Source organism: Colius striatus, chromosome 4 (genome assembly GCF_028858725.1).
Source record: "Colius striatus isolate bColStr4 chromosome 4, bColStr4.1.hap1, whole genome shotgun sequence".
In the NCBI taxonomy this organism is placed as follows: domain Eukaryota; kingdom Metazoa; phylum Chordata; class Aves; order Coliiformes; family Coliidae; genus Colius; species Colius striatus.
In genome coordinates, this window is record NC_084762.1 from 53,697,064 (window position 1) to 53,712,202 (window position 15,139).

The window sequence follows — 15,139 nt, forward strand, 5'->3', positions numbered from 1 at the left end:
ATAGCTATTAGGGACTTTATATGAGAGTCACTTCATACACAGTAATTACTGGTAGACTGGCAGTGTTACCATCCAGCTCTTTTCTCACTCATGCTAAGTAACACCGTTTAGCTTTAAGCACAAACAGCATGATTTCCAAATAAAACCTTCTAAAGCTCTTAAAGTAGCAACCAGTATCTTACAGCTACCCTTTCTTCACAAAGTTACTTCTAGAGATGAAGTGTAAGACTGCAAATGAAGAATGGACTTAAGGTTTTAAACTTAGCTGGATTGACAGACCTTTTCTCTTTTCTGTTCAGCCAGACCTTTTCTAGCATAAATCAGACTGAGTTTCTCTTGGTCCTTCAAGAAACGTCTCCGCAGTCTTAGAATTTCTGCTCGTTCTTCAGTAACTAGGGAACACACAATCATGTCCACAGCTTTTCCTTTTTCAAGCAAGCTTCAGATATTAGGCAAGAGCATCACAGAGTAACAAACATCATCTCTGTATTTACTAGCTTACCAGACAGTCTCCCAAGTTTCACATTGAACAACATGACACAAAGCCTTTCAACGAGAGATAAAATTAAAACAAAATATATTGCTCTTAGAAGAAGAGCTAATAAGCATTTATATAAGATCTTTAGGCACATGGATGAGGTATAAGGGTCAAACTATTGTACTGGGAAAGGCAGTAATATTCACAAATTGCCCCGTATGACAGATTTAATTTATGGTTTCAAATGCAAGTATGGCATTTGCACCATATTCCATAAAGTATATAACTCCCTACATAAAAAAAAGGTACTAAATATATTCATAGATTAGGTAGTAATAAAATAGTACTGTATGTTTTATGTTACTGCTACAGAACTGTCACTGGATCCACTCCTGCTCAAGGCAATCATGGAGAAAGGCCACTTTACAGACTGCTCACTTCAGGAAGGCAGATTGACCTTTCTGTAGTTCAGCATGATTCATCCAAACTGTCCTGAAACACCTCTCAGGTACTAAAAAGGTGAAACTTAATAGCCACTCTCATCCTTCCAGTCAAAATATTAATAACAAAGTAGGCAAGAGTGAAATGTGGAGAAGGAGCCTAAGTTATTCCAGAACAGCACTGACACTTTTCAGTTGCTGACTGGGTGGATGAAGAAGCATTCTCAGCAAACAGTAGGTAATTCTAAGGACAGATGGCAGCTATGTTGTAGATCATATCAGCACAACTGAAGTAGTTTTGAAAAGCTATGTTTAAACACATCTCTTTAAAGAGATAAGCAGTTAAATTGAAAAGAGAAGTGACAGAACTGTCCCACATCCACGTACAGTCATCTTACGGAGCGAGAGGAAAGATCACACTGGCTGGTTTCTTACCTAGTCAGCTCTTTTCTCTAGCAACATACAGTTTTGCATTTTCTAGCACAATTCTAGCGTTCTGACACACGTTAGGTATCACCACACACTCCTGGAAATAGAATCTCTCAAGCTGAAACTCAATTAGAACATCTCAAAGATAACGGATGCCCAGCCAAATAACTGACAAAGATGGTCAATAAAAATGTGGGTTTTACATAGAAATCGCATCATGAGGCTTACAGACCTTTAGCTTTGCTGTCCACCTCATCTCCAGGCAAACTCAACCTTTTTTTCCCAAAATCTGGCCCCACTGTTTTAAAGGTGGCTTCTTTAAATCTTTCACTCCGTTTCTTAACCAACAGCATGGATGAAGACAAGGATTCAGAGGATGAAGGAACTGTATACTCTGCCAATGTGTCAATGCTACTTCCAGTTAGCCAATTAAAAGAACTTCTACCACCTGTAAAAAAAAAAGCAAAAAAGCTGTAACATATCCACATACGTGGATCCACATACGTGTCTGGTTCTGGGCTCCTCAGCTCAAGAGGCACAGAGAACTTCTGGAGGGAATCCAGAGAGGGCCACCAAGATGATCAGGGGACTGAAACATCTTTCATACCAGGAAAGGCTGCGGGAACTGGGGCTGTTTAGTCTAGAAAAGAGGAGACTGAGGGGAGATCTTACTAACATTTACAAATATCTAAATGGTGAGTGTCAGGAGGTTGGGACATCCCTTTTTTCTATAGCAGCTAGCAACAGGACAAGGGGGAATGGGATGAAGCTGGAACACAAAAAGTTCCATTTAAACATAAGAAAAACCTATTTTACTGTGAGGGTGAGGGAGCCCTGGCACAGGCTGCCCACTGAGGTTGTGGAGTCTCCTTCTTTGGAGGTCTTCCAGACCCACCTGGACATGTTCCTATGAGACTTAATCTCGGTTGGCCTGCTCCTGAAAGGTGATTGGACTACATGATCTCTAAAGGTCTCTTCAAACCCCTACCATTCTATGATTCTACAGTATCAAGGGAAAACATCAACAAAGCAAGTAATTTCCCTCTCCCAAAAATGTCATTCCCAGTGGTTATGGACAGAACAGATTTCAAGGTAAAGGTAAGAAATAAACTTCTTTTTCCTTAGGGAGAATATCGAATATATATGAGGATAATAAAGATCTGACAAATAAAAAAAAAAAAAAAAGTGTTTACATTTTTACACAAAAAATTCCTGTGCAACAGGAATGATGAGAATGAAAGCATTCCTATAGCAAACGAGAAAATTTCAGAATACACTAATCTGGACTTACTGACATGCTGCGTAGGTGTAAATTCATATTGCTGTTGGGTAGCTCTCACTCGACCACCGAGTGACCCAGAAGCAGAAAGGGATCTTTCCTGTGATAAATTCCTGTGGATATTCTGAGAAGACTGAGTCTCCACAAACATAGGTGTGAGCATGGTGCTTCTGTAACGCCAGCTGGAATCAATTACAAAGTCCTATGAACACAAAAAGATTTTAGGAACTGTAAGAATGGAGACTTTTTGCCTTCCTTCCTTGAGACATGATAGCAGAAATTAAAGTACAGATTTTAAAATATCATCCCAGGTACAGGGGCAGAACTTGACAATAAAAAAACCCCACAATAAAAGCTTCCATAGCTCAGCAAAACAGCTCACTTTGGACTGGTCAGCTGAGGACTGACTCAGAGCTCTTGTACCAACATTTCTGTTTCTTCACAACTGTCCTCCAGCTTACAGTCCTTACTCTCTTTTTTATGTATTTCAGTACTGTACACATCAGCCATACTTTGCATAGATAATTATTTTAAATCTTTCTTTTTTGAAAAGAAAGCAAAATTATTGCTCCCACAAAATCAAACTTCTGATACTCTACATAACTCATGACTGTTGCAGTTGTCAAGTATGGAGTACAAAAATCTCCTTCATCACCCATTCTTGGCCAAGTAATAAGTATGTTAAAGAACAGAATTCGTCACATGGTTGCACACGGGATAGACACATTACAATTCACCTGAAATTTGCATTCAGACAGTGGATGCTCAAATATTTTTCTGGAATAATCAGGGCTCTTGCTAGTCATTTCAAGTAGAAAATTTGTGATTAGACTCAAGTACTGGGTTTCAATCTTGGCAGAATATAAAGAATTTAACAATGACAGCATGCGCTCAAGAATATTTGTGGGTAACCTTGTCTCATCACTCCAAAAATTCCTAACAATTAATCTGCAAGGCAAGGGATAAAGTTATTTGTAGTTATCTGCAAAGAAAAAAGACAATATTACAAAAAAAGTAAAGTTAAAAAATCATAAAGTCTTCAAGTAACTCTTTATGACATGAATCTTCCACTGAATTACATCAAATTCTCATTCACCTATCATACTCTATGCTAATAGACTGATGTTGATAAGCAGAAAGATCTACCTTTTGCTTCACCAGAAAATTTTAAAAATCCCACATTTCATCCATTTTTGTATGTTTGTGTATAGTGAGGGCCTTCTTGTTCAAAAAGTCTAAGACATTAATGAAGAATTAGGCCTAAAACAACATACTGAAACAACTTCTCCATGGCTTAGAAATTTGTTCAAAAGCCCTATGCTTCACTTACATTGGGTGTAACACTATGCAACACAATCTTATAACTTAACTTGTTGGAAGAATTGTTACTCTTTTCAATGAAAATTCTTAAAACAACCTCTAAGGAACAACTTTTCTGCTCTAAACAAAAAAGGAACAATTTAGAGGTTTTTTTTATTTCAGATGGTCATCACAACACTGTTTACTCACTGCAGTTCAGCATTCTCATCAATGAGTCCTTGAAGTAATGTTTCTTTTGCCAGTTGGAGTATTTCCTGAGAATCACCATCTGCTTGGCTTTCTGGATCACTGATATTAGGAGAAAAACGTTGCTTAATGACTTCTCCTAAACAATCCATATCAAAGTAAGAGGCTGAGGATGGTGAGAGAAAAGGAAGAATATGCCCTTCTCACAAAAATCTCAACTTGGCATGACAATACTGCACTTTTTTCACAACATTAGGACTTAAAAAAAGTCTTACTTCTCCACTACTCAGGAAAGGAAAAAACCAGAAAGCTATGGAAAATCTGTTAGGTATACATGATAAAGCAAAACAAAAGTAATTCTGAGTTTCCAAGGGTAAAAACTCAGAAAAAAACCCAGAGAATTAGCTTTTTCCAAGTGGTACTGCAGTAAAAATTGCACGTAGTTTTTCTTCACAGTATTTATCCATTCAAATAGCTAAGTTACCTTGGAGAAAAGTACATAATAGAACCCAACCAAGTCAGATGACTCAACAACCACCTGCCTACAAAACTAAGTACATGCCTGTTCCTTACTTAAAGGGTGCAAACAGAAATAACATCTTTATACTACCTGATTAAAGGGATCCAGATCATGCCAAAGTGTCTTAATACAATTTCTATCTACAAGCACATTTCTCTAGTGTACAAATCTCAGTAGTTACAAATTCCAGCATCAAGAAGAGTGGAAGGATCAAGATAAAGAGTGGGAGCATCAGACCTAAGACATCTTGTGCCATCACGCTGTGGTAATGCAACATCCTATTTCTAGGATAAAGTTCAGGTCCAAGTCTTTGTCCCTTAGTGGAAGGGATAAAATCGTCACCAAAAGCAAACCTCAGGCTCTATTCTTCTAAGAACTGGAAAAATCCCATACTGAGGAACATGAAGCTGGATGACAGTATTACATGCACTTTCACTCTGCCCAAGATAACACCTGCAGTGAATACACACCTGTAATTATCATAAATCCACATCAGAATATCATACAGCCGCTGTCGACATATTACAGAAGGGTGAGAAATGAACCCTGTCACTGCAGGAAGGAGCTCTTTAAGTTCTAGTGGCTTTAGTTTAGACAGCATCTTGTACACTATATCCAAACAAACCCTTTGCCTTTCATCGTCCCTAAAAAGAAATAGAAAAAAGGAACGGTTACATTGCTTTTCTCTTCACTGCTCCACAGAGAAGCAGGTCAGCTTAGATTTGAGAATTAATATTTGCTTTTGCATAATGAGCTTTAGGTAAACACTTTTGAGTTCAACCTAAGAGTAAGAATATAACCAAGCTAATACATACTACAGAAATTCACGTCCCAGTGGTGTTTCACCTTCACGCTATTTAGGGGCGTGTGTTTGTTTTCACAGTGAGTTGATCACCTTAATAGTTAACTCCCAGAATCCACTAACTCGAATTAGTAGAGCAGTGATCAAAAGTGAACATGAATTTAAAATGCTTCTGAATGTAAAAATGTTGTAGCCAGCAAGGAAAACGTTCCCAGGAAACTTAGACTGTGCATCCGCATTTGTCATCACACGACCACTCACCTATGATTCATGATCTGAATAAAGTCTTTACTCTTTAACTGCAAGTGGAGATCAGGTACTTCTTCCGCCCGACACATTATTACTTCCAAACAGTAGGTTTTCATCACACCATGAAGTTTGGGTATCAAAAAGAATACTGCATTCATAAACCTTAACATAAGCAGATGTCCACAAAGAAAGGTAAGTTATTTTCCATTATTCCTCTAGATCTGCAATGAACGTACCATGTAAATCACAACACACCTGTCAGCAAGAGGTGGAAAATTCTTAACAACTTTATTCAAGCACTGAATAAACTTATCCTGTTGGGTGTTCTGATGATGTTTCAGTTGTTTTATGATACAGTCATAAACTGGATCTTCAAGTATCTGAAAATAAGAAAGATAGTAAGGCAAGTGTAGCTATGAAACTTATAACCACTTTAATGACACACAGTTGTGCTGCTGTACTGTTGGATTCTGGTGCATTTCACCCACCTCACTTTGAGGTTTGTTGTCCTTCATGACTGCTGAGCAGCCGTGCCTGGTTGAAACACAACTGCCTGCTTAAAGAACTGTAGTGGGTCTGGGATGGTAGCGATTTTCCACAGCAGCTCCTGCAGTGCGGTGCTTACTGTTGATATCAATATTATGACTACCGCTTGCACAGCATCAGGGCTGTCCCTCCAGCATTCCTTCCCCCACCTTCACCAATAGCTGTGGGTGGGCATGATCTTGGGAGGGACTATGGCCAGGACAGCTGACCCAGGCTGACCAAGGAGATATTCCATACCATATGATGTCAGCTCAGTAATATAAACTGGGGGAGAGGAGCAGGAAGGGGAGGCGAGATTCATTTCTGGCCTTCCCAAAGCAACCGCTACGCGTACTGAAGCCCTGCTTCTCGGGAGGTGGCCGGACATCGCTGCTGATGGGAAGTAGAGAGTAACAGCTTTATCTGCTTTTGCTTTGCTCCCCGCACGCGAGGCTTTGCTGTTTCTTTATTAAACTGCTTTTATCTCAACCCACGAGACTCCCATCTTATTTTCTCCCTGGCTTATTTTCAGCCTGGCTTGCTGAGGAGGTGGGGGATAAAGCGGTGTGGTGGGCACCTGGCACCCAGCCAGGCTCAAACTACCACAACAACACACTTTTGAGCCTCCTTTGATTGGTTTGAAACCAACGCCTTGGTTTTGAAATACAAGTTGCTTAGTATGCTTATATCAATAGTAAGCAGTTGCTAATTCACTGTGGCAGATTTCCAATTAATGAATGTAAACAATTAGACATTTTTATTGAGAATACGAAAAATAACCAGGAACCTTCAATTAATTTTAAAAAATAAATAAGCATTCTCTTGGATAAAATACCTGCACCATCTTTGCTCATTTATTCAAAATACTGCTTATAATGGAACTTGGAAGAGACTGTGAAAGAGGAGACTGCAGGAATTCAGTTTATGAAATATTCTCTATAAACTGTGAAAGATCAATCAGAGTGCAATTAAGAGGGGAAAGAAGTAAGAATAACAGGGAGAGAAGCAAGGATAAACTGCAAGGTCAGACTAATGATCTACCTAGCCAATATCTTGGTATTTCTGTTTCCAACAGGAGCTGCAGAATGGTATCTAGAGGGAGCACATGAGCTATCTGGCTGTATCATGTCCTCCTCTCTCATACAACCCAACATGCATCTGTTACTAAAGATTTTCAAGTGTACATTGTTGTCTATTGTTTTTAGAACCTGTTTAAGTATCTTTTTTGTGCATGAATTTCTCTTTGAACTGGCTAATGCTACTAAACCCTTAGAATTTCTCCTGGCAAAAAATTCTAGAAGTTCACTAAATATTGTGTGAAATACTTCCAGCATCAGTCTCACACTGATTTCTGTGGTCACCAAGCACTATACCCTAGTTCTAGTACTGTAGGATCTGGTGAGTAACACTTTTGAATTCACCTTATCTACTACTTAGAAGATAACCAGATAAAAAAACTACAGAAATACAGTACCTTTAATTTTTACATCAAAACTTGCAAGTTATTAAGCATCCTCAGATACAGACATTGAAAAGGAAGTCTCAAACCTCTCAACTTGATTTTTCTTTTTCTTAACAAAAACACCTTCACAACTTTGGATGTACCACCCCAGTGTTGCTGGTTGGCAAAAGCTGAACAAAGCCACAGAAAGAGACCATTCACTGACAGCTCCAAAGCAGCAGTGCAAAAACTGCACTTAATCTGCCCTCAAATTCTTTGTGTCTTAATAGTTTAAACATTTAACTTGACCTATTGGATAAGGACTGTTGAGTTTCAAATACATTAATTCATTTATGTGACTGAGTAGTCACATAAAAGATATATATAGAATTAAAATGGGAATGGTCAAACAGACAATATAGTTTACTTACATTTTCTCTCTCAGCAATGTATCGAAGAGCAAGTCCCAACACTTCTGCTGCAGCTGCATAAACTTCTTTGTACTTCAATAAGCCCATGTTGCTGATCAAACCCCGAAAATACCTAACACAAAAGGTAGACCTGCTGTAAGCCACTACTTCAGCGTCCAATTTGAAACTGAAACAAAACCTCACCTGAGTTGCCTGCAGGAACAGTGACTACTTCAGAAGAGCTGAATACAGCACAACATGAGTTTTCCACTTGCAGTCTCTCAAATCCCTGCTTTGGCAATTCTGGACTGTAAATTCCCATGAAACTACAACCCTGGGACCCACTGTAAAAAAGCTTACATCCTTGTAAATATTTTCCAAAATAAATGTGGTCTGCAGCTAGAAAAGCATTGCATCTGACAGACAAGGGCAAAGGAATGATGGGGCAAGTGATTCCAATAAATGAGTGGTCCAGCTCCCACACTTCATGCTGACAAAGTTAGACTTGCTCTCTTTGACTTAAGCTTTTACTAAAATTATTCATCAAAAGGCTGCATTTCTCACCTGGCACGATCTATTTCACACTGTGTGTCAAAGGGAGGTAAATTGTTAGCAAGAATAATTCCCAGCAGCTGAATTCCCACTGAATTGTCTTTTGTATCAGGGTGTCCACTAGAAAACTTTTCAAATATTAAACTGTTGGATTAAAACATAAAAGTGATGATATGCACAAAATTCGCAAAATATAACACCATAAAACAATCACTCTCTGTGTATATACAGATATAGGCACACACACAAACCCATCAAATGAGTATTTGACTTAAGAAAGAGATTGTAAGCCCACACAAATTCTCTGCAACAAGTCCAGGAGCACAGCAGATTACAGAAGTCTTACTAAGAGCACACCAATATTCAGTGATAATACCCAAAACCTCAAATAAAATGTCTTTGCAGAGATTACCCCTGCTTTTGTTGTTGCTATTGTAATCCTCTCCACGTTTTACCTGTCTCTCCTTCTTGTTTTGCAAATTGAGTTGTGACTGTTGGAGAGTTCAGTTCTGAAGTTACACTGCCAACTCCAGTGACAAAAATTTTACTACTGCAGCTGAACTTATCTTTTCATCTCCTTTGATAATGAACACTGAAATATTTATAAAAGAAAGCAACTATCTAAATGCTTACCTGTAAGGTATAGAGAGACAGTTCTTCCAGCACTCTATAACTGTCTTTATGATTTCCAGATTGTGTCTAAACACGGCTCTTTTTTGGTGAAAGGCATTCTTCATCAAGAATTCAAGCAATCTGTTAGCTAATATCTCATCTTTAATATTCCCCTACAATGATTAGGAGCAAAATCAAACATAGTGACTCTAACGTGAAAACATATATTGTTCTATGAAAGCAAGCAAGTAAACAAGCTATTTTTTAAAAGTTAGTATCTAAAAGAAACAGTGGACCTATGTAGATAATCATTATTAGTGCATAATAACAAACTCATTCATTATTTATCAAATAGTCACAATAATAATAAAAATGGATTTCACATTTCCTTACTTTGGGAGTGGCTACACTTGTCCAGGAAAGAATAGTAACTACTATTTCCACCACCATGTAATGAATCCCTTCACCTCCATTATTCCCAGAAACAACAAGCTGCAGCAACGGACCAAGCCACTGCTTTGCATAAGGTCGGAAGACCTATGGAAAACAAGATAATTAGTCATAAGTGCAAATTATCCAACTGTTCAATAACCTGTTATTCAATAATCATTACAGGCAAGACTGCTAAACCAGCTTTGCTCAACTTCTGAAGAAACAAAAATAAAATAATTGCAAACCAAAAAGTATTCCTAACTACATTCCTCACTTCTCCTTAGAAACCTTTAACCAAGTATTCACATAAAGTTAATTACTTCACTAGGGCCCACATAATATGATTCTCAATGGAGAAAACGTTACCCTAAAGGATTTGAAAGAGGATGTCATTCATCTGCCCTTCCATTTCACACAACTTTATTAGGAAAGTAGCATTAAGTGAGTATAAAGCTTCTTGAATTAATTCTGAAATTCAGTCTTTTTGTATTTTGGATTTGGGATTATTTCAGACAAAAAACATTCCATACATTAAAATCACTGTATGAAATAGGATGAGAATGTTTACCCAAGAATGCTAGTTAGAAAAGTTTTCTTCTCAGGTAAAAGCTTATTATACTATCTTAGTATCTTTCTACAACCAGAACATAATTTAGCTCTACAGGCTTCTGTAAGACTCATCTATGACCTTCAAAAAAAAATTACATTTTCTCCCACAAAGGTGGCAAACCTAATCAGCCATACCTCTTGCCAGTGACAATGAAGTAATTACTTATATTTTTCACAAGACATATATTGTGGACACTCTCCACTAACAGAGTTTGAGTTTAGGAGAAAAAGTATTCATATTAAATTCAAAATATTGCCACTATCTGTAATTTTGGGCTATGAACACACTCCTTTTTATCATGCCAAGCTACTCAATTTGAATGCTCCAAAAGTTTCAGCTGATGAAATATTTTACCTTATTAGTTACACAGCTGATACTGTAATACAACCTGTTACCAGAAAAAATATGACAGAAAAAAAAATTAACTCACATCCTCTGTGTTAACAATAAGTTTTGCTATGAAGAGACGAATATTTAGTGGTACAGATGGGTTTCCTAATTTGCCATGTAGAAATTTCATCCAAACAGGAAGATCTACTGGAATTGTCCCCTAAAATTTAAGGGAGACAAGAAAAAAAATCAGCTCGCTTCTTCCATCAACCAGGCTTACCAAGTCAAAGTCTCCATCTTGAGCCACACAGGTCTCATTATAATATAGTCAAGAAAATCAATTAATTAAATCACGACTCAATAATAATTAGTGGTGAAAATGGCAATGTTTGGTTAATACTGGCCTCCTCCACTTTGGGTGTGATCTGCTTTCTCTGCATATGTTTAATCAGAGTGGTCATAGAAGTCATACATTCATGTTGGTTGAGTTCATCCATTTCCAATTCCATCTCATCATTTAAAACCATGTATTCAGTGGGTTCCTGGAAACAGAAGTGTTACTATGATTAACACCACTGTATTTTCTTTTAACTCTTGGTAATGCCTTGAGTCCTTCTGATCTTATCTGTGTTTACAGATTTGATTACACATGCAGTGTGTGCAACAGGGAATACATCAAACACGTTGTTCAAACAGAGATGTCCCAAATACCTGTACCATCTGTGCATCTTATACTTTCTGTGCTAACAGACGTCAACTTCATGTTACTCTGACTTTATTACCTTCCAGGATAGGTGTGGCAACTACTGCAACCAAGAAGTTAGCTGAACCTCACAGAGATGACTTAATTTCATATCTGAAAGAACATGTTAACATCTTTCACAGGGGGAAAGCTCTGCTTTTATGGATGTGTTGTTTCACACTGAGTAGTAACCACATCTCTCTCATTTGCTACTCAATCACAGTAGAAGATTGTTTATAGTTGAAATATTACTACACAAAGCACATAGAAAGTACATTTCTAGTTAACTTTGCTGCAGCTAGAAGATCTCCTTTGCTCCAAAACACGGAAACAGCGTATCTTTATGAATGTTAACAGCTGTTTTGACAGTTTTTGTCTTTCAGTGCCTATGATACTTTTATAAGTTTTCTTTCTGTTTTAAAACAAATACCTATCCTATCAGTATTACTGTTGATGAGACACCTCTTGATTGCAGAATGCACACAAGTTGAAGCCTTGGAATATTCTGAATGTTGTTCCTCCAAAAGCAAAAGTTAAATACAAAGTGCCACAAGTGAAATACAAAAATAAGTGTTTGATCATTTCTTTCACGCATTTGATACAACCAAGTTGGCCAAGTGCCTTCAAAGACCAAAAGAAGAGCAAAACCAAGTGCCTACTAGTAAAACAAAACCATCACAAGAGCCCTATGAGTGTACAGAACATCACAAGCCACCTTGTTACAACTCAGACTGCACCTGACTCATGTTATTCAACTTTAAAAACCCAACACTGGACATTGCTCTTCTCCAGTTGTAGACAGTATAGAGAAGGAACAAAAAAAATGGCCAACAGAGCACGGCTCAAATCCCCTCCCTCATCTTCTCGAGGAACCCATTCCTAATCAAATAGAACAAATATAGGAGAGAAATTTCTCTTTCTTAATACTAATAAATGTATGCAATTTCTAGAAAGCATGAAAGTTTTCTTCCTTACAGCACATAAGTCACTAAATTACCTTTCTCCTGAAACGAGTGCTGATAGCTGTAACATCTTGGGAGCTATAGGAAAAACCTTGGACTCCAGTAGAAAAATCAAACTGACTCATTTCCTCACTCAAACTGCTATCCATCATGTATGATGCAGAAGCTAAGTATTTGGGTTCATCTGAATAAGAAAAAGAATAGACCATTAATCAAGGTGATTACAAATAAAAAGCCTTTATTGGCCACTAAAATTTGAGGGAATTTATTGTTAGATGAAGTGTACTGAATGCTTTTACTTGTTCCTGCTGCTGCAGAAGTCAGTTAGCAGCAGATCAGCAAACACTGTGTGAAATTTAAGAAGGCACTTTTTCCCTAGTCATAAATGATTTGCATACCCTGATCACTATTCCCAGCATCTCTGGCCTCCTTTCTAATAGCAATGTACCGCTTCTTCCTTTCCAGAGGCACCTAAACAGCAAGAAATAAAGTTTGAAAATGAATGAATCTTTAATTTACAGTTTAATTACAATTATTTATTTACAGAACTGCCAAAGAAATGATCAGAACCATCTATCATGAACAGAAATCCTGTGTTGTAAATGACTATCATTAATGCTACAGAACAACAACTAAATTACTTGTCCTAGAGCCGTTCATTAACAGTAAGTGTGTCAAAAAGGATACCGAAGTTATGTACAGTGCAGGTGTGTTCTAAATTGCATGTCTGGATTTCTGTCAGAAAAAATGTGGTTTAAAACATTAGAGGAGTACTCCATAGTTTTTTCATAGAAACATAGAATGGTAGGGGTTGGAAAATATAGATATTTAGATATTTAGAAATATCTAGTCCAATCACCCTGCAGAAGCAGGTTCACCTAGATCAGGTCACACAGGAACGTGTCCAGGTGAGTCCTGAAGACATCCAATGAAGGAGACTTCACAACCCCTCTGGGCAGCCTGTGCCAGGGCTCCATCACCCTCACAGTGAAATAGTTTTTTCTTATGTTTAAGTGGAACTTTTTGTGTTCGAGCTTCATCCCATTACCCCTTGTCCTATTGCTAGATACAATAGAAAAAAAGGGATGCCCCAACCTCCTGACATCCACCATTTATATACTTGTAAATATTAATGAGATCCTCCCCCTCAGTCTCCTTTTCTCCAGACTAAACAGCCCCAGTTCCCGCAGCCTTTCCTTTTTTTATTCATTATAGAGTCCTGTTCCCCTGGATGTGAGAACTGACCTGGTCTACAGTAACTATATTGTCAGAGCCATACTCATTTTTTACACAGGAACACTAAAGCCCAGAAATTCCACTCACCTCAATTTCTACAGGAAATGTATACTGACGCTTCAGGTCTATCAAATTTTCAAAAATCAGCAAGTTCTGAAAAACAAAGCATGTTTTGAAACACCAAAATTATTAGGCTGCTGCACACAATAACAGTTGCTCTGAATGTGTTTTATTTCCTCTTAAAAACAACAGATCAATGCACAATATAGAAAATATGGTATGTTTTATTCTAGATCAATAGTTTTAAGAAAATTCACAGCACAGACTATGTGTGTGGTAGAGACGGTTTCTCCTACTCAAGTATATTCCAAGCACTGAAGAACTTAAATGGGGTTGGAGTTTTTTTCTCATATTTTAGAAAACTGCTGGACAGTGGAAGGAAAAGAGGGTATATGTATAACTACTTCACTTATTACCAAACTGACAGTAAAACCTTAATCAGCAATTCCAATTGCAGGAAGGATGCAAGAAAGTCAGCTACGACTCCTTCTACTGCCTCACTGGGTAGTTTGTTAATATAATTGCATGTCATTCAGGTTTGATGCTTTGATTTATTGCATCAGCTAAAAACCACTTTGTCTCATGCTCTTCTCACCTTTTCTGATTTTTCTGTAAAAAGAAAGCCTTGATAAAATTTACTTTCAGTGAAGACACAACTGATAACAGCAATAGCACAATTATATGCTGCGCAGTGGTACTGTCTTCTCTTCTCCAACAGCTGACTCTCTCCTGCCATGTTTTCCGTAAATGCATCATAACAGGACCTTAAAATACAAACAGACAAGAAAATACCATCGGAAGACTTTTATTTTATAGCAGCACAAGACTGACTCCAATTGGAGACCAGTGAATAAACAGAATTTCTAGACAACTTTATTATTATAGCCGTATTAGTATTAAATCATCTTGGACTTCTTCCAGCTCTCCACAGCTATATTGCACTACAATGAAGCCACTCAGCAATGACAAAGCCAACTTCCTCAAGAGTTTACTCAGCAGTGGCTAACATACAGTAATGGGCCATTTTAGATAAGATGCAGATATGTTTCAACATAAATCTCTCTCATGGTCCTTTGCCAAGAAACTATGAATGGAGAGGTGTATGAAGCTCTAGATTAGCCAGGAAAGAAGTTTAGATGCAATTTTATAGGTCTTTTGCCCATAGTCATTAACAGATCTTCTGCAAATCTTCCCAAATTGGGAAGGAACAACCCCCTGCACCAGTACAGGCTGGGGGTCGAACTGCTGAAGAGCAGCTCTGCAGAGAGAGACCTGGGAGTCCTGATTGATAATAAACTAAATAAGAGCCAGCAATGCACCCTCGTGGCCAGGAAGGCCAATGGCATCCTGGGATGCATCAAGAAGAGTGTGGCCAGCAGGTCAAGGGAGGTTCTTCTCCCCCTCTACTCTGCCCTGGTGAGGCCTCATCTGGAGTCCTGTGTCCAGTTCTGGGCTCCTCAGCGCAAGAGGGACAGGGAACTGCTGGAGAGAGTCCAGCGCAGGGCCACCAAGATGATCAGGGGA

At 38.1% G+C, this 15,139-nt stretch overlaps 1 protein-coding gene across 1 annotated transcript in view; it reads right to left on the reverse strand.

Annotated features, from left to right (window-relative positions):
* The window catches only part of PRKDC (protein kinase, DNA-activated, catalytic subunit), an 85,020-nt gene that overhangs the window by 31,330 nt on the left and 38,551 nt on the right, over positions 1-15,139 (reverse strand). The window contains exons 43-60 of the mRNA XM_061996110.1: positions 14,211-14,379; positions 13,643-13,708; positions 12,718-12,790; positions 12,355-12,503; positions 11,020-11,157; positions 10,716-10,835; positions 9,637-9,780; positions 9,265-9,416; positions 8,644-8,775; positions 8,101-8,212; positions 5,959-6,083; positions 5,716-5,865; positions 5,123-5,296; positions 4,136-4,234; positions 3,364-3,574; positions 2,639-2,828; positions 1,580-1,795; positions 280-392 (exon numbers count right to left, since the gene is read on the reverse strand). Of these exons, the coding sequence (XP_061852094.1) occupies positions 280-392; positions 1,580-1,795; positions 2,639-2,828; positions 3,364-3,574; positions 4,136-4,234; positions 5,123-5,296; positions 5,716-5,865; positions 5,959-6,083; positions 8,101-8,212; positions 8,644-8,775; positions 9,265-9,416; positions 9,637-9,780; positions 10,716-10,835; positions 11,020-11,157; positions 12,355-12,503; positions 12,718-12,790; positions 13,643-13,708; positions 14,211-14,379 (2,533 nt within the window). The remainder of the gene's footprint in view (positions 1-279; positions 393-1,579; positions 1,796-2,638; positions 2,829-3,363; positions 3,575-4,135; positions 4,235-5,122; positions 5,297-5,715; positions 5,866-5,958; positions 6,084-8,100; positions 8,213-8,643; positions 8,776-9,264; positions 9,417-9,636; positions 9,781-10,715; positions 10,836-11,019; positions 11,158-12,354; positions 12,504-12,717; positions 12,791-13,642; positions 13,709-14,210; positions 14,380-15,139) is intronic.